The sequence below is a fragment of the Sorghum bicolor genome, chromosome 7 (genome assembly GCF_000003195.3).
Source record: "Sorghum bicolor cultivar BTx623 chromosome 7, Sorghum_bicolor_NCBIv3, whole genome shotgun sequence".
Lineage (NCBI taxonomy): Eukaryota > Viridiplantae > Streptophyta > Magnoliopsida > Poales > Poaceae > Sorghum > Sorghum bicolor.
The window spans coordinates 65,303,951-65,321,777 of NC_012876.2; the positions used below are offsets into that span (position 1 = coordinate 65,303,951).

The 17,827-nt window shown below is 42.2% G+C and overlaps 2 protein-coding genes across 3 annotated transcripts; both read left to right on the forward strand.

Moving 5' to 3' along the window:
- LOC8055379 (phospho-2-dehydro-3-deoxyheptonate aldolase 1, chloroplastic) lies at nt 4,729-7,861 on the forward strand. Its single transcript, XM_002444795.2, has 5 exons — nt 4,729-5,266; nt 5,635-5,912; nt 6,186-6,462; nt 6,577-6,822; nt 7,459-7,861. The coding sequence occupies exons 1-5, from the start codon at nt 4,820-4,822 to the stop codon at nt 7,735-7,737; spliced, it is 1,527 nt and encodes a 508-aa protein (XP_002444840.1). The 5' UTR covers nt 4,729-4,819; the 3' UTR covers nt 7,738-7,861.
- On the forward strand, nt 8,080-14,993 carry LOC8067041 (tRNA (cytosine(34)-C(5))-methyltransferase). 2 transcript variants are annotated; one of them, XM_021464527.1, is made up of 15 exons: nt 8,080-8,406; nt 8,745-8,833; nt 9,411-9,477; nt 9,562-9,677; nt 10,172-10,238; nt 10,359-10,407; nt 10,559-10,644; nt 11,208-11,461; nt 11,545-11,600; nt 11,815-11,900; nt 12,366-12,458; nt 13,172-13,538; nt 13,659-14,179; nt 14,290-14,518; nt 14,589-14,993. In XM_021464527.1, exons 1-15 carry the CDS (start codon nt 8,137-8,139, stop codon nt 14,774-14,776), a joined length of 2,538 nt encoding a protein of 845 aa, XP_021320202.1. In that variant the 5' UTR covers nt 8,080-8,136; the 3' UTR covers nt 14,777-14,993. The 2 variants fall into 2 exon arrangements, with proteins under 2 accessions (XP_021320202.1, XP_021320203.1); XM_021464528.1 differs by having other exon boundaries at nt 8,354-8,406; nt 9,567-9,677; nt 14,589-14,983.

Below are 17,827 nucleotides of genomic sequence, written 5' to 3' on the forward strand. Positions count from 1 at the left end.
CACGAGAAGTGGCCACGATACAAACATCGAGGTTCCTCATTCTCGCACTCCGATAGCACAGCCAACGCTCCCCCTCGGCTATCTAATCGGCTAATGTCTTTAAGGATAGATAGTCTTGAGCCGTAGATAGGATGTAGGCTTCACCGGGCGCAAGAAAAATGGATCCACAACTACCGATGCCAAATCTAAGGACCTGCTTCAACTGACATTGGCGGTCAATCCGAACATCGGTAACTACTTTACCGCTTCTATGTCTGTATAAAATATAAAAAATAGATTGACAAACAAAATAGACATGTTGTGTCTGCTGAATCCACCGGACACGCGGGCTCGAAAAAGAGATGGATGTCATACGTGTGCCACCGAAATGCATCGAACCGGGACATCACAGCCTACTACATGGGAGGCACATAGCACTGGCGGGGCCGAGCATGTAGAAGCTGGACCCCACAACACAACGGACCAGCCCCATCTGCACCAAATGAATTGGAGGAGACGAATAAGCCATAGATGAGGCGCATCCACGACTCTGTAGTGGCGTATGACACCGTCACTAGGGACCCCATGGGCAGCTCGGGGGTCGACGCAACCTCCACCGCCTAAGAGATGCAGTCAATCGCGGTCACTATGAGAGCAGGCATTGGGCCAGAATGCCGCAACCGCCAATGCCATCGGCTAGAGCTCGTAGACAGGCCTTGTGGATAAGGAAGCAAGAGTGAGGACGCAAGCACGTGAGCATCTGCAGACCAGCTGCAAGTGGTAGCACTGGCCGCATAGCAACAGGTCACTGTCGTCGCCCTAACGCGAGGGTTTGAGCTCTACCAATATGACTCGGTCGAAGGAAGGAGGGAACAGACTTTTATTTTATTTATTTTAACCTGAGGACAACGACAATCGACAATAGCAACAATAACAGGACCGACAATTACGACAACAAGGCCGATGAAACCTAAGGAGCTTGAAACACATTGATGTACGAGAGCCATACCGACACACTCTAAGCTAATACTAAAGATCTATAACTTTGGGTATGAGAGGTGGGACCCATCCCCTTCAGCTCCGATGAGCATGCCAGCTGCGGAGGAGGGGGTCGAGCTTTGGGCGGTGGGGAGGCCGAGAGCAGAGCTAGTTGGGGAGAGCGGCACGGGGGAGAGGGGTCGGCCACCACTAGGAAATGATGGCCGCCATCTATTGACGTGTAACTTTGATGATTGAGTGGAAGCAAACAATAGCAACACTGTCTTGCTCATCGTCCAAGTTGGTGCACTCATGGTGTGGATAGGTGAGAGGTAGAATTTAAAGCAATTGTGTGAGTTGGTTGATAGTAATGAGAAAGGTTTATGTGAATAAGACTCCAAGTGCATAAAAGAAAAAAGCTTCATATCCACGAGATTGAAAGCCTAAGTTTGGTTTTGGTAATTAATGACACCAAGTTGCTAATGCCTTGTGTTTAAGTGATTTGAGTTAGGCATAGCAACACATGTGATGAAAGTGCATAGCGACATAGAAAGATGACCACATGATCACAAAGGGATGAAGCATGAAGTGGAGATCATGGTGATAGACGAGGAGCAAAGTGATTAAGGCAAAGGTATAAACATAGAGTTTTACTCTTGCCTGTCTAAGATGAGTAGAGAAGTGATTGACCGGATTTAGGATAGATAGCCGACTATCAAGAGGGGAAATCACGGTCATCTCTCGAATCAAGTGCCACTAGGTTCATGTCTTGAGCATATACATTAAGATCTAGTAAAGTGCTAACTTAACTCCTTTGATGAAAATGTTTGTGAAAAGCTAACACACATGCACTTTGGTGGTGGACACTTGTTGGTGTTAGCACATTTACAAAGGAGGTGGAGTTTTTAGGGTTGAGAGGGGTGTGGGTTCCTCTCGGCGGAATTCGGCGTTTTAAAGAAAATTAAGTGTATATTTTCTATTGCACCAGTGGTAAATTTGGTGAAGTCACGGGAGTGTTTCTCACACTCACCGGACACAGGGTGTGGAGGCACCGGACGTTGGCCTCAGCGTCCGATGAGCTGTCAGAATCTGGCCTGAGCAGCAGAGCGCACCAGACACTCTGGTCGGCTGTGTGTGCGTCCGGTGGCTGTTAGGGTTAGCCTTAAATTCTATGAGGGTTTCTGACAAAGCACCGGACGCATCGGAGTGGGTCTGGTGCTCAGCGTCTGGTGTGCGGGTGTTTTGCGACTCTCTCTGCGCATGGGTCCGGTGAGCACTGGATGCGTCCGGTGCTCCGAGTCTGGTGAGGTCGTGTGGTTGCAGACCTCTCTGCACACGTGACCGGTGAGTACCGGACGCGTCCGGTGCTCACTTTGTCACGTCCGGTGGTTCGCAGGTGACCGTTAAAGTTTGACGCGCAAGATTCAAAGGTGGACACGTGGCTGACTCCTAAGCACCGGATGCAGGGGGTCGAGCGTCCGGTGGTACCCTGCTGAGCGTCCGGTGCCCTCGAAATTTGCCCAGTGAATGGCTCTATCTCTTTGAGGGGCTTATAAATAAGAGGTGGCCGATTTTGGGAGGTTATCTCTTGCCCATTTGATTACTTGAGTCATACATTGAGCTAGGGAACACTCCCTCCACTCATCTCCTTGCTTGATTGCTAATCCTAGTGAGATTGAGTGAGATTCAAGTGCATTGCATTGAGAGTTGCATCTAGTGGCACTTGATCCTTGAGTTTGCTGCGAATTTCTTATTATTTTTGGGTGTTTCCCGACGCCCTAGATGGCTTGGAGCAGCGGTGGTGTTGAGCTCGTGATTGGAGATTGTTTCGAGCCTCATCAAGTAATTTGTGAGGGGTTCTTGAGTCTTTCCCGTGGGAGATCGCAATTGGCTACTCTAATGGATTGCTCGTGGCTTGGAGGATCCCCATCTTGTGAGTGGATGTGTGGCACCCGCTGTGGGTTTGGCTTTAGATTACCAATTAGCTCGTGATCCATCAAGTGGGTGTATCGCCACAACGAGGACTAGCTTGTCGGAAGCAAGTGAACTTCAGTAAAAAATCTTGTGTCATCTCTTGCCGAGGATTCTCTTAAGGTTGTGATTGAGATTGATAGATTGGTTATATATCTACTCTACAACGTTGGTATAACAATCACTCCTCACTCCTTTACTTTCTTGTTTACCTTGCTAGTTCTTTAGCTTGTGTAGTTTAGTTCTTGTTTAGGAGTGTAGCTAGCCTTAATTGTGCCTTGTTGTTGTACCTTAGTGTTTAGCCTTGTACTAGACTTTAGGTGGATTGCATAGCTTAGTTGAGCTAGTGCTAGAATAGCTTCGCTATTTGTTTTACTAACCAACTTGTCTAGTTGAGTTTGTAGGAAAATTTAAATAGGCTATTCACTCCCTCTCTAGCCATTTGGATCTTTTAGAGGTGCACATTGCACTTACTAAGCACAAGATCTTAGATTTTTCCCACATATGGGGATGGTGTTCAGGGCCGTGCCGTCAGATTTATAGGCCCTGTACGAGGCTCTAAGCGAGGCATGAACCAAAGTACTACTCAGTACTAAATATAGCCAAAATAATGTATATACGCCTTTGGAAACCGAATTCATATTTTCTAAATTGATTTGTAGAAGATATGGTTTTAAAAGAGAAAAGAATAAAATTAAAATTATACAAGCACTTATAGGCTTTCATACAATACGAAGGATTTAAATAGTATAATATAGATCGAATTTTAAAAACAAACTAATACCTGCTCGCACTCCTGCAGGGATCTTCGCCTCTCGCCTCCTCTTCCGTCGTTCCTGTCGTGCTTGTTATTGGCTTTCACTCGTTAGCGCCCGACGGAGACGAGATAAACATAGATGAATACACGGGAGAACGAGAGAACATGAAACATCGTGGGGGCGTTGGGACTCAGCCAAAAATGCGATGCGCCGCCATACATGCCAAGTCACCATGAGGGGCCACGGAGACGCGTGTGCCGCGCGGACTCGAACCGCTCTGACTTCACTCAAATACATAGGAGATTCTACCGCTAGGTTAGTTTTTGAGGCCCTCAAAATTGGAGAGCCCTGTACGAGTACAGTTCGCACGCCCTTGGGCACGGACCTGATGGTGTTTATGGCCCATAGCCAACCAAAATCTCAAGCAACTATATAACCAAAATTACCCCTTATTATGTAATCAAAATGTGTATATCGTGATTGTAAGGTCAGTTTTAATGGAGATTTTTATAGAAATTTCATAAATATTAAATATGCTGACGTGATACTATATTAATAAAGAGAGGTGACACTATATATTAATAAAGAGAGATGACGAGGGACATAGTTTTATTTCATGGGGATGAAATCATCAACGTACTTTATATATGTCATTGCCTACGACCACTACTGCTCACAAAAAGCTTTCGTTATCCGTGATGACTGGCAAGATACATACCGCCTTGTTTAGTTCCGAAAAGTGAAAACTTTTCGGTACTGTAGCACTTTCATTTGTTTGTGACAAATATTATCCAATTATGGACTAACTAGGATCAAAAGATTCGTCTCATGATTTACAACTAAACTGTGTAATTAGTTTTTATTTTCGTATATATTTAATGTTTCATGCATGTGCCACAAAATTCGATGTGACGGGAAATCTTGAAAACTTTTTGGTTTTCAGGCTGAACTAAACATGGCCCAAGCCGAAAAAGGGCACCCCGACCGTCCTACGGAGCACGCAGCACGACCACCTCCGGACTCTAGCAGCGTGCGGGCTAGAAGCTTCCTCCGGCACTCACTTCGGCCATTCCGCCGTGTCCCCTCGTCTATCCGATCCGTAGCCGAAAAACCCTACCGCCGCATTCCCAAAAATGCCACTCGCGCCATCAACCCCCGCGCTGCCGCCTAACCCGGCCCTCCCCTCGCCGTGCCGGGGGCAGGGGCGGGGCCGGCCCGGCCGCGGGGCGCTCCTCCGCGCCCGCGCCGTCCGCGCGGCGCCGCGGCCCCCGAGCCAGTGGTCCGTCGGCAGCTGGCGGGGCCGCCCGGCGCTGCAGCAGCCCGAATACCCGGACAAGGCGGACCTGAACGAGGTGCTGCGGACGGTGGAGGCGTTCCCGCCCATCGTGTTTGCCGGCGAGGCGCGCACCCTCGAGGAGCGCCTCGCGGAGGCCGCCGTCGGCAGAGCTTTCCTCCTCCAGGGCGGTGACTGCGCTGAGAGCTTCAAGGAGTTCAACGCCAACAATATTAGGGACACCTTTCGCGTCCTCCTGCAAATGTCTGTTGTGCTCATGTTCGGAGGCCAGATGCCTGTCGTCAAGGTAGTATATAAATAAAATCGCCTCAGACCTTTAGTGCTGTTGATCGATCGATCAAATTATTTAGACATCTAGCGTCCGCCTTTTCAGCTTAAGTTAAATGTATGATTGATTGAATTATTTGTCGTTAAAAATGGGGGTACGAATATGATTGATGGAAGGACAACAACTGTACATGCTATATCTTTTAATTAATCTTATTAATACAGCACTGCATGTTTCAAATGTATGGTATGCATTTCTCTTTTGACACGAGGAAATAGGATATAGAATTGAACAGCGTTGGTTGTATTTCTAACTCATGCTTCAGATAACTTTGTATTTACTATAATAATAATAATAATAATAATAATATACAAATGGATGTTTAGGTGGGAAGAATGGCAGGTCAGTTTGCAAAGCCAAGATCAGATGGTTTTGAGGAGCGGGATGGAGTGAAGTTGCCAAGCTATAGAGGGGACAATATCAATGGGGATGCATTTGATGAGAAGTCAAGATTGCCAGATCCACACCGCATGATAAGTGCCTACTCACAGTCTGCAGCAACGCTGAATCTGCTGCGGGCGTTCGCAACTGGAGGTTATGCTGCAATGCAGAGGGTAACACAATGGAACCTTGATTTCACAGAGCATAGTGAACAAGGGGATAGGTGGGTTATCTTGAATCAATGATGGTTAACCTTCATGCCCATTGATTCATGCACTTATTTCTTTAATATTGCAATTCATGGTAAGGTGTATGCATTTTAAGTTCACTTGATGGTCTTAGTGATTAGCTATTTGTTTACACAAAAAAATGGAAATGTTTTTTTTCCCTTTTGAATCTAGAGGAACCTGCTTTGCACGAAGTGACTGCAACTTAATAACACTCCAGAGCTATTCAATTGTGCCAATTCATGGTTTACATGAGGGAAATGGTGTAGGTACATGGAATTGGCTCACCGAGTTGACGAAGCTTTGGGGTTCATGTCAGCTGCTGGACTCACTTTAGATCACCCTATAATGACGACAACAGAATTCTGGACGTCACATGAGTGCCTTCTTCTGCCTTATGAGCAAGCGCTCACCCGTGAAGACTCCACCAGTGGCCTCTATTATGATTGCTCTGCTCACTTCCTATGGGTTGGAGAGCGCACTCGCCAGCTTGATGGTGCTCATGTGGAGTTCCTTCGAGGCATCGCCAACCCTCTTGGTATCAAGGTAAATATAATACTCAACATCTAGCAACTCCTGTTTGACCTCTGCATTTGAAAATTGAAAAGCTTAAGGTTTAGGCATTTTCTGAGAAATTTCTCCTCATCCATTGTGATACAGGTTAGTGACAAGATGGACCCAGCAGAACTTGTGCGGTTGATTGATATATTGAATCCCGAAAACAGGGCTGGGAGAATAACCATCATCGCAAGAATGGGACCTGAAAACATGAGGGTGAAACTTCCACACCTGATACGCGCCGTCCGTGGGGCCGGCCAGATAGTAACATGGGTCACTGACCCAATGCATGGGAACACCATGAAGGCCCCTTGCGGACTCAAAACCCGCTCATTTGACAGAATTTTGGTAATTCTCTTTGCTTGCTATCTTATCTCCATGTTGGGCTATTTGCTTGTGTTTTTGTCAATGGTCTGTATTCTTTTCGAGTGAATAGTGACCGGTCCATTATCTCTTTGTGGGGCCAGTTTGTCTATGCAGTGTGCAAGTGTGAGTTTACAAGGGACAGGGTATATAGCTTCACTATACTGATCGTTTCAGTCATACTGAGTGTTTTGGTCTCTAGAGTAAATAGTATAATATATCCATGAGACCATCCAATTGAAGTGAAAATTGCTTGAAAAGGTTGAGAGTGATTGATAAAGAAATTTAGCTTTCTCATTGATCTTTTGGATATTCCTCGAATATTCCAGCCCCATTATCTTTATAAATTCTGGTCGGATGTAGTGGTTTGGTCCTTCCAACTATCTATTTTACCATCCTTGTCAGTCAGCAGCCACACATTAGGATAAAAGGTTGTTGGTTGTTGGCTTGTTGCTATTACATAGTGCCTGGTCGGTGATAAGAGTGCTGAATAATTTCTATGCATCCAATGTCATACTGGAGAATAAAATCGCCTTAATTAGTGCTGAATAATTGCTATCACTTAGTGCTTGGTAAGTAAATGAACTATTTCTGATGGCTATGCTATGTTGTTCAAACCAGGCCGAGGTGCGTGCGTTCTTTGATGTCCACGAACAAGAAGGGAGCCACCCTGGAGGAGTGCATCTAGAGATGACTGGGCAAAATGTTACAGAGTGCATTGGAGGGTCACGTACCGTGACATTTGATGATCTGGGCTCACGCTACCACACGCACTGCGACCCAAGGCTCAACGCCTCACAGTCTCTGGAGATGGCATTCATTATCGCGGAGCGCCTTAGGAAAAGGAGGATTGCCTCGTCGCCTTTGTACACGAACCAGCTGGGTTCCATTCGTCTGTGAACTGTGATAAGTTCACTGACAAGGACTAGTCCTTCGGTTTTCTTGTGTCAAATTTTGCTGTCATGTACTGGTAAACAAGACAACCTTTTGATTTGCGGTGTTACATAAATAAAAATGCAAGTTACCTTCACCTGCTCTCCTACTCGTAAAGCAGTTGTTTGAAATTTCCCTTTTGAGAATTGCAATCTATCTGGTAGGTTTTATGCAGTTACGGAAGTTGATAATCGGTTGAAATTAGGATCAGCTCGTGTTAAATCAAAACCAAGGTTTATACTACGAGCTGTGCATCTTTGCAAACTGCACTGCACTGCACGTTTGACGTCATCCTAATCCACCCACCTCACCCCACGTCCCCCACCCCGCCAGAGCGGCCATCCACAAATGAAGTGAAATGCTGGCATGCTAGCCGCGAGGACCCCCGTCTCGCTCCACCACCGCATCGTCGCCGGCGGCCAGCGGGGGCGATGCGTCGGGGGCAGCGAAAGGAGGCGCGGCCGCGCGCCGTGCGGCCAGTTCGCGCAGGCGCTCGAGAGCCTCTGGAGGCACAGTCCCTGGACCCATCCTCCTGACCCTCCCGCTGCCGCTGCCGGCACCGCCACCAGCGGTGAGGCCAAACCCTCGCGGCAGCCGCCGGTACTCGAGAACGCTGCCTTCGAAGAGTACTATAAGGTGTGGTGCCCATTTCGATTTCACATAGCTTCTTTCCTATCTATCACATTGGCTGGCGCGATTTGAAGTGAAATCAGGCTGCAGTCTCTGGGGTGACAGCTTGTTTGTTGAGATTGGAACTTTTCTGTTGCTGCAGTAATGACAAATGTTGTTCATATATGAACAATCTTTCTGTATCCTAGGTCTGCGGTTTAACTAATTACCATTATGTACTCTTACACTAGGGGAGTTTAGTCTTCGTATTTGTTGCGTAGAAAATGACATGATTTCAGGACCCTGTTCTTCTGGATGTGTGTCAGTGTGTGTGATCGCACTTGCATTTTTGTTTGTTTGGGCAGGTTCAGCAAATTGTCCGCAAGGAGGAGTGGGATGCCTTCATGAACGTCCTGCGGAAACCGTTACCAGTGGCCTTTCGGATCAATGCCTGGTAATGCGGGTTACTCTGAAGTGGACTCATGAATTGCCACTGAGGTCTTCATTTAGTTATCCAACTCCTTGGCTTGAGTAACTCCACATGGACCACTGTCATCAACAACATTCATGTTCTCTTGGACGTGATGCCCATCTCTTCTTCTCGTTCTGCTCCCATAGCCTTTCGTTATCATGTATCAAAGGCTGGTTGCTCCATGACTTGTATATCTGGTTAATCTGCCATTCAAGTAGTCATGTGCAAGGTTTTTATTAGATAGTTTATTTGCAGTCTGCGCTTTTTGGTAGTCCAGTACGGAACCTGTACTTCTGAATTGCCTAAGGAATGCATGTAAACCATCCAATTAATTGTCACTTGTTATAAGACTCATGCAGTTTCAGGGTAGCTTCAAGTGTGCCATTTAGCAAACCTTTCAGTGTAGTTACTGCAAAAGTTTATTCCATTAAGCAATATCATGCTATTCTCACAAAGGATAGATTTACTTTTGCATATTTGATACATGAATACAATAATTCATCTTTTACTAGTGCTTACCATGTAAGCTGAAGGTTTACATTTCTACTGTCCTTTTCAGTTGCCAGTTTTATAAAGATATCTGCTCAAAGTTGGAAAATGAATTTAGGCGATCTTTGGAGAGTGAGGTAGCCTTTTCTTTGTCGTCTATGATTTTCTCCTTACTCAATCCTTGACATTTTCTAATTTACAATTAAAAAATCACTGCAAAGGTCAGTAATGAGCATGGAGAAGATGCTATAGCTCCCTTGCCTTGGTATCCATGCAATCTTGCATGGCATCTGAATTTCTCTCGGAAGGAATTGAGGAAAAATCAGGCACTCGAAAGGTAATTAATTGCAGCATGATGTTTATGTCTTGCCATGACCTGAATCTTGCTTGGTCTATGTAGCGTAAATACAGGACACTCTTTCCTTTGCACTAGTTATTATATGGTAGGGATTTGGGGTGGGGTGAAGATGTTTGAGATGGTCTTCAAGTGGGCTTCAAACTGAGTTGTATTGGGTCAGAAGAATCGGGATATCCAATAAACATCAGATACTGGTACTGCAGATTGGTAGAGCATCAGGTTAACCTAGGGAATATTTGTTCCACAATTATGTTATTAAAATTTATCTAATTTCAGGAACATTGGCTTATGTAGTATTGGTTTTTATGAGCAACCAGTTTTCCCAAAAGCTTAAATTGTTATGGGGAAGTTGGCTATATATTTCTTTCACTTTCAAACTATTATTATTATTCTGAACAATTAATTTCTGTTTCTACCTTGATGTGCTATTGATTAATCTATGAGTATTCTATTGATCCACTCTTCTTTTCCAGTTTTCATGAGTTTCTAAAGCATGAGAGTGAGGTTGGTAACATAACTAGGCAAGAGGCTGTTAGCATGGTGGGCATCCTGTAACAATTTGTTGATAAATATTGTCATCTCTGTTATCTTGTATTTTAGTTGTTTTTTCGATTCTGTTAGATGAAGTCTTGTTTCATTAACTGAAATTTATTTCTACAGGTTCCGCCACTGTTTCTGAATGTACAACCTGATCACCATATTCTTGATAGTATGTCCCTGTTTAATTCTTCTCTGTTATCTTAAATATCCTGTGCTTCTCATACAAACCGACTGTGTGTCGATGGGTATTCTTTCATTTTGATTGGATGACAAAATACTCCAATAGTATAGCCTCACATGTTTCTGCGTATCTTGTGCAGTGTGTGCTGCTCCAGGATCTAAAACTTTTCAGTTACTTGAGATAATTCACCTATCAAAAGAACCAGGGCTACTTCCAGGAGCATTGGTATGTTTCTCCCTCAGTTTCATGTGGCACTAAAACTATTGCTCTTATAACTCTTGATGATTTTTGGAGTCATATTAGTTCTTAGTATTTAGTTTTGTTACATGTAGCTAGTAGAACTAGTTGTGTTATAATTTCCAAAGACTTATAACTTATGAGAAATGAATACTTTAGTTATATTGGTATGGTCAGGACCAACTTGGCCCAGTAAGCGGCTCAGTCAGGCCTGCTGTACTGTTATGGGGTCAATGCTAACTTGTGTACTGTAGGCTGTGGCGCCGGCATGGTAAGAACTAAGAAGGTCTAGAGCCTAGATGGCTAGGAGGTCTATCTCCTGCACTACCTCTGTCCCGAAGTCATAGTCCCCTATATATAGACGCCCCATGTACCCTTGCAACTTAAGAAGAAATAGATCAAAGCCTTAGCTCATATGTTCTGCCCCTGACTTGGGCGTCATCCTACTGGTCACTGTTCCTACCCTCTCACTTCTCCCCAAATCCCCCTCCCTAATCCGGGGTAATCTAAGCACTAACATATATATTCTCCCTTCTTGTGAGACTGATTAGGTGATAGCCAATGATCTGAATGTGCGAAGATGTGACCTCCTTATCCATAATACAAAGAGAATGTGCACCGCCAGCCTAATAGTAACAAACCATGAAGCAGAAAACTTCCCCTATTGTTCTCTTGCAAAGGATTATTTAGAATCATATAAAGATCCCTGCAAACTACAAAGGTTAGAATTCGACCGCATACTTTGTGATGTTCCCTGTAGTGGTGATGGGACTATTCGCAAGGGTCATGACATGTGGAGAAAGTGGTAATAACTGAATCTTTGTTTTGTCTGCTGCTTTATGCTTCCCTGTATGTATCCTCAGGTTGCAATCTGTTATTGTTGTTTAGGAACTCAGGCATGGGTAACCAACTTCATCTTCTGCAAGTAAATATTGCAATGCGTGGTATGCATCTGTTAATATTGATTTGACACTTTGTGGGGGGTGATTTTTCTTTCTAATTGAGTAATCATAGTATACCATGAGTTTTAAACATACCTACCTGGGAATTTCTGAGGAGTTCTACTGCATAATATATCACAGTCTGGGAGCAAAATATATCATTTCAAGCTTTAAGATTAACAGTATGTAATATCACAGTTTTATTTTATTTCTTAAGGTATTGCATTACTTAAAGTGGGTGGAAGGATGGTCTATTCGACCTGTTCAATGAATCCTGTTGAAAATGAAGCTGTCATAGCTGAGGTATCTACTGTAGTTTCTTACCTTTAGCTGTTGACCATAAAGCTGTTAATTTCTTGCGACTTCTAGCCTAGGTATGAGCAAAATCTCTGAGCTGTTGAAGCGTTGAAGGCCTTCTGGAGTAGTTTAGTCACAGTTTTGGGTGCTTTATTGGCTGGTCGTTTAATAAGGCAATTGTGGTAGCTTACAGGCTCATGCCACTGAATTTATGAGGCAGCTTAAGCACAAGCCCGAATCTGAACCGTCTGATTGGAACTCTGAAGATCTGTAGAGCAAATTCCTAAAATTTCATATGTCATTTGCGTTGGTGTAGTTTTGAAAACTCAAGTCCTTAACTATGCGTGATTACCTTTCCTTTAGGCTGCTGCATACAAATAGCATTTGCTGTTCATTTTTACATTCTGCTCACAATATGTGTGCTGTAACATGAATTCGCTTTGCAAGTTGTTGTATCTCATAATCATATAGCTCCTTCGAAGAAGTGGAAACTCTGTTGAACTCCTTGATGTTTCTAGCGAGCTACCTGAATTGGTCCGGCGTCCTGGGCTTACCACTTGGAAGGTTTGTGTGCTTATATCTATATCAAGGTTGATCCCTTGGTTACTTTCTTTCTTATGTGTTGTATCTTATACGATTGCTCATTGTTAATTACAAATTTTACCCTGGGTTGTATGTGATTTTTATTTTTTATTTTTTTGCGAACATGTGTGTCTGGATTCACGATTATGACACTCAACATACTATAACAATGACTTTACTTTTGTTGTGATTTTTTAGTTTACTAATAATCTTTTACAGGAGAAATCTGAGCATGTCAGCACAAGTCTCATTTTTTTACTCTCTCGAAGTATAGATACTTATCACTTTTGACCACTTTATTTATCTTGTTCATGATTCCTGAAAATTTTTCCCCAAAATGCCCCTAAATATTCTGTCTATACCATCTACTTTGGTTCCTCTTTATACATGTGATAACTCGGAGCATTTTGGTTCAATTGACATCACAATTGTTTTCATTGGTTTATTTGTATTGGCTGAAGTTGACAAGTATTTGTAAGCAGAGGATCTATAGTTGTCTCTTTTTTGTTTGTAGAATTATGACTATTTTTTTAACAAAGAATTATGACTGTTTTTAGAGTAAACCTTTTTTCCATCTCAGTGTTTTAGTCGAACAGTTAGTCCCTACCTGACAATGTACAATACGTAATCAACGTGGTGAAAATCTTATCCTTCTATTCTTGTTATCCCAGTGGTTCCTTTTCTGACTCTTGCAGGTACAAGATCGAGAATCTTGGTTTCAGAGTCACAATGAAGTTCCACACAATAGGAAGAATGTAGTATTGCCAAGCATGTTTCCTGCAAGTAATTGCACCACCGAGGAAAGCCATACTGTGTGTGGTGATGTTGAGGTGAACATGGATAATATGAGCAGCTTCTCAAGAAATATTAACATTGAAGAAACAAAAAAAGTTAATCATCACATGGATGGAGTTTCTATCAGTCCCAATAAAATTTTGGATTGCACTTCAAACATTGTGAGTTCGAAATTTCCACTGCATCGGTGCATGAGAATTGTTCCTCATGACCAAAACAGTGGGGCATTTTTCATCGCAGTTCTTCATAAATTGTCTCCCTTGAATGGTAATCTCCGCTTTCTTTTTGATGATTCCACTCAATACCTTTCAAGAAAGTTTGCATTTAATCTTATATCCGCATAAATAGTACTACCACTGTATGCTTGAATGCTCCGCGTTCTTTCAGGCAGTCAGATAAAGGGCACAAAAATTCAGCATACACTTGGAACAGACAGGATTATGCAGTTTCAGAAAGAACCTGAGCCAGAAACAAGAACCTATGAAACTATTTTGACACTCCAACAGCATAACGTTTCTGAAGTTGATACTGAAATGCTGGGTAGGCGTCAGAATTTAAGCACAGACAGCCAACCTTCAAAGGATAAGAACTCAACTGAGGTTGAAATGGTTTTCAGTGATATAGAAAGCACTCAAGTGGAGTCAGGAGATATAATGAAGTTGCAAAAGCAAAGCAGGTGGAAAGGGGTTGATCCTGTCTTATTTTTGAACGATGAAGCAATGATAAAGAATGTAATATCCTTCTTTGGCATCAAGGAATCATTCCCACTCGAAGGTCATCTGGTGACTAGAAGTACTGATAATGCAAGGAGAATATATTACGTATCAAAATCAGTTAAAGAGATTTTGGAGCTGAATGCAGAAGTTGGTGGGCAGCTCAAGATAGCTTCACTTGGTGTTAAAATGTTTGTAAGTATAAAGTACTCTAAACACGCGGTGTTCCTATTTCTCAGGAACATTCAACAGTGGAAGAATATACATATTTTACTCAAACTTTGTGGTACTCTATTCTCTTTCAGGAAAGGCATAGATCAAAGGTTGCCTGTCCATGTGCATATAGGTTGTCTTATGAGGGATTATCGCTACTGCTTCCATACATCAGGAAGAGGATACTATATGCATCCCCAATTGACTTCCACCGCCTTTTACAGTACCGAAGCATAAACTTCGCCCATTTTCTCGACACCAGATTTGGGGAGCAAGCCGCGTCCTTGATGCTCGGTTGCTGTGTTGTTGTGTTACTCGAAGGTAACGTTATGCCCTATCTAAAGATAACAGAAACCATGACTTCATAATCTAACTTTCTCTAGTATTTCAGGGCATAAGCATGTAGATTCCATTTCTAAGGATCCTTCCACAATTGCCATTGTTTGCTGGAGAGGGAAGGGGACTATGAACGTTATGGTTTCTCCCTCGGATAGAAAGGATCTTCTTGAAAGGATGGTGTATGGCTTTGGCCTTAAAGACTGTGTAGAGGAAGATGAGAAAATCTTGTCACAAGGTTAGTTGATTAGACCAAGACTGACAGTGACAATCAAGAACACACACCTTGCGTAGTCCGAGTAAATAAAATAGGCTGACGTAGCACTGCAGCATGCTGTTGGCGGATGCTGACGTCCCACTGTTTTTTGTTTCTGAAGTTCTGTGCTATTCTTGCGTGTAAACGAGTCATTTCAAATACAATACTTTTGAAAAGTAACATGGTCAGTTGAACTTGTGATTACGTCTTAATCTACTCAGTTATACTCCGTCGAAAATGCTAGTGTGAACCCCCAAAGCACGCAGCCGTCGATTTTCAACGAGGCACGTTCGTCTTCTGTTGGTTTCCGCCTATCTCTGGTTACCTTTCACATGGGAAGTGAAATGGAAATGGAAACACTTGTTCGTCAACCTACTTCTCTGGCCCTGACATCACACTGGGACTTGCACAGCCTTGTTTAGATCCGAAATTTTTTCAGATTTTGATACGGTAGCACTTTTGTTTTTATTTGATAAACATAGTCTAATCATGAAGCAACTAGAATTAAAAGATTCGTCTCGCGATTTACAGGCAAACTGTGCAATTAGTTTTTGTTTTCATCTATATTTAATACTCTATGCATGTACCGCAAGATTCGATGTAACAGATAATCTTGAAAAGTTTTTATTTTTTGGGGGTTAACTTATTTTTTGGGGTGAACTAAACAAGGCCCAGGTTTCATGAAAAGAGCACGTGATGTCAGATTGGACAGCCTAGATAGAATACTGTATTAAAAGTTTTAAAGGGGTGAGATAGAGTGATCCTTTATCACCAATCTTATTTAATTTTATGGCTGATGGTCTATCTCGAATGATTCACAAAGCTCAATCAAACAATTTTTTCAATGGCTTGATAGATCATATTATTGTGGACAAGGGAGTAGCTGTGCTATAATTTGTCTCAATCATAATCTTGAAGGAGCTAGGAATATAGAAATTGCTTTTATACATGTATGAGCTGATGGTTGGACTCAAAATTATTTTCTACAAAAGTGAAGTGCTGATTATAAATGATGATGTTAATTGGGCTAATGTCTATGCTGAATTTTTCAATTGTCAAACTGGTATTTTTCCTATTAAGTATCTTGGTGTACCTATCAGCCCAAGTAGACTCCATGTGACTGATTGGCTTCCATTGGTTGAAAAAAGTAGTAAAAAACTAGATTTTTGGAGGCATGATGTCTATTGCTGGAAGGTCAGTTTTAATCAACTCTAGCTTAAGTAATTCACCAATTTATCATATGTCTATATATCTTCTACCCAAAATCATAATTGACAGATTAGACGAAGTTAGAAGGACGTTTTTTCTGGCAAGGTGGGGGTACTAAGAAAAAATATCATTTGATAAAGTGGATAAAAATTTGTAAACACAAGAAGAAAGGAGGACTAGGTATTAAAGATCTCAAGAAAATAAATATTAGTTTGCTTTATAAATGGTGGTGGAAGCTTGATAATGAGAAAGCTCTTTAGCAAGACATTATAGAATACAAATATCTAAGGAAAAAAACTATCTGTACTGTGAAACACAGATAGAACGATTGAGCAATTTGATTTGATCTTCTAAAAATAAGACACATATATTTACAAGGAAGAAAGCTGAAAGTAAGAAATGGTAAGAAGACTCTATTGTGGAAAGATATTTAGTTATTTGATAACCACTTGATTGTCTATTTCTAGATTTGTTTAAACTTTGTTTACAACCTGACATCTCTGTTTCACAAATGAAACAAAGTCCTGTAAATTTCACTAGATGGTTGGTAGATAACATGAAACTAGATTGGGATAACATCTTAAGAAAGGTGAGAGGACTACATTGTCAGATGAAGAGGATATGGTTTTGGTATGAATGGTTGCTTCTCTGTTAACTCAGTCTATAAGGCTCTTACTTCAAATGACGTTGGTCTCTATTATAAAAAGATTTCGAAAGGAAATATCCCTGCTAAGCTCAAAATCTTTTTATAGCTTGTTGCAAACAATGCAATACTCACCAGAGATAACTTGTGTAAGAGGAAATGGAATGGAGATCCATCATACTCGTTCTGTGATAGAAAATGGAATGGAGATCCATCATACTTGTTCTGTGATAATAATGAATCTGTCTCACATCTCTTATTTTAGTGTAGTATGGCTAAGGCTGTGCGGGCCATTGTGGCACAGTGCTTAGGTGCTTCCAATATATGTAGAAACTTTAATCAATGTTGGATGTGGTGTGAGCATTGGCTGCCTTCTGGTGAAAAATTTTATACTTTAGGCATTGCGGCTATTTGCTGGGTGATCTGGAAAACATGTAACAGTGTTTGTTTCGAGGGCAAAATTGTTACGAGTCCAATTTCTATCATTTGTTATGCTTGTTCGCTTATGGAATATTGGGCAGGTTTGTTCTTGGATGATGACAAGGATCAGTTGGTCACTGGAGCAAATACAATGCTTAAAATTGTCTTGCAGTTGATGGGTGAGGAGGCGAAAGCGCAGAGGAACCACTTACTGAAATATGCCAAGTCGAAGGATCAAGATGACAAATCTGACGATCAAAACAGTTGAGGTGTCGTGTGGACAAAAAAGGTGTTAGAAAGGAATCTTTCTTTTGAAGACAGCTGATCTTGAGATTCTTTTTGTCCGGTGATATCTTAGGCCTTGTTTAGTTCCACCAAAATCCAAAAAGTTTTCAAGATTCCCCGTCACATCAAATCTTGCGACACATGCATGAAGCACTAAATATAGACGAAAACAAAAACTAATTACACAGTTTGCCTGTAAATCATAAGACGAATCTTTTGACCCTAGTTAGTCTATGATTGGACAATATTACCACAAACAAACGAAAGTGCTACGGTAGCGAAATCCAAAAAGATTTCACATCTAAACAAGGCCTTAGTTTAAACCGTTTGTTCGCCCTGTAGGTTCTTTTATGCTACCACAGTTGTTTGTTGGTGAGTGTTAATTGCTTTATTTGTCGCGTTCATCCTTGTAAGTTTTACTCTAGTTCGCTTTATGCTCTACAAATTCTCTGTATGAATGGTATTTCCGTTGTTTTTCAAT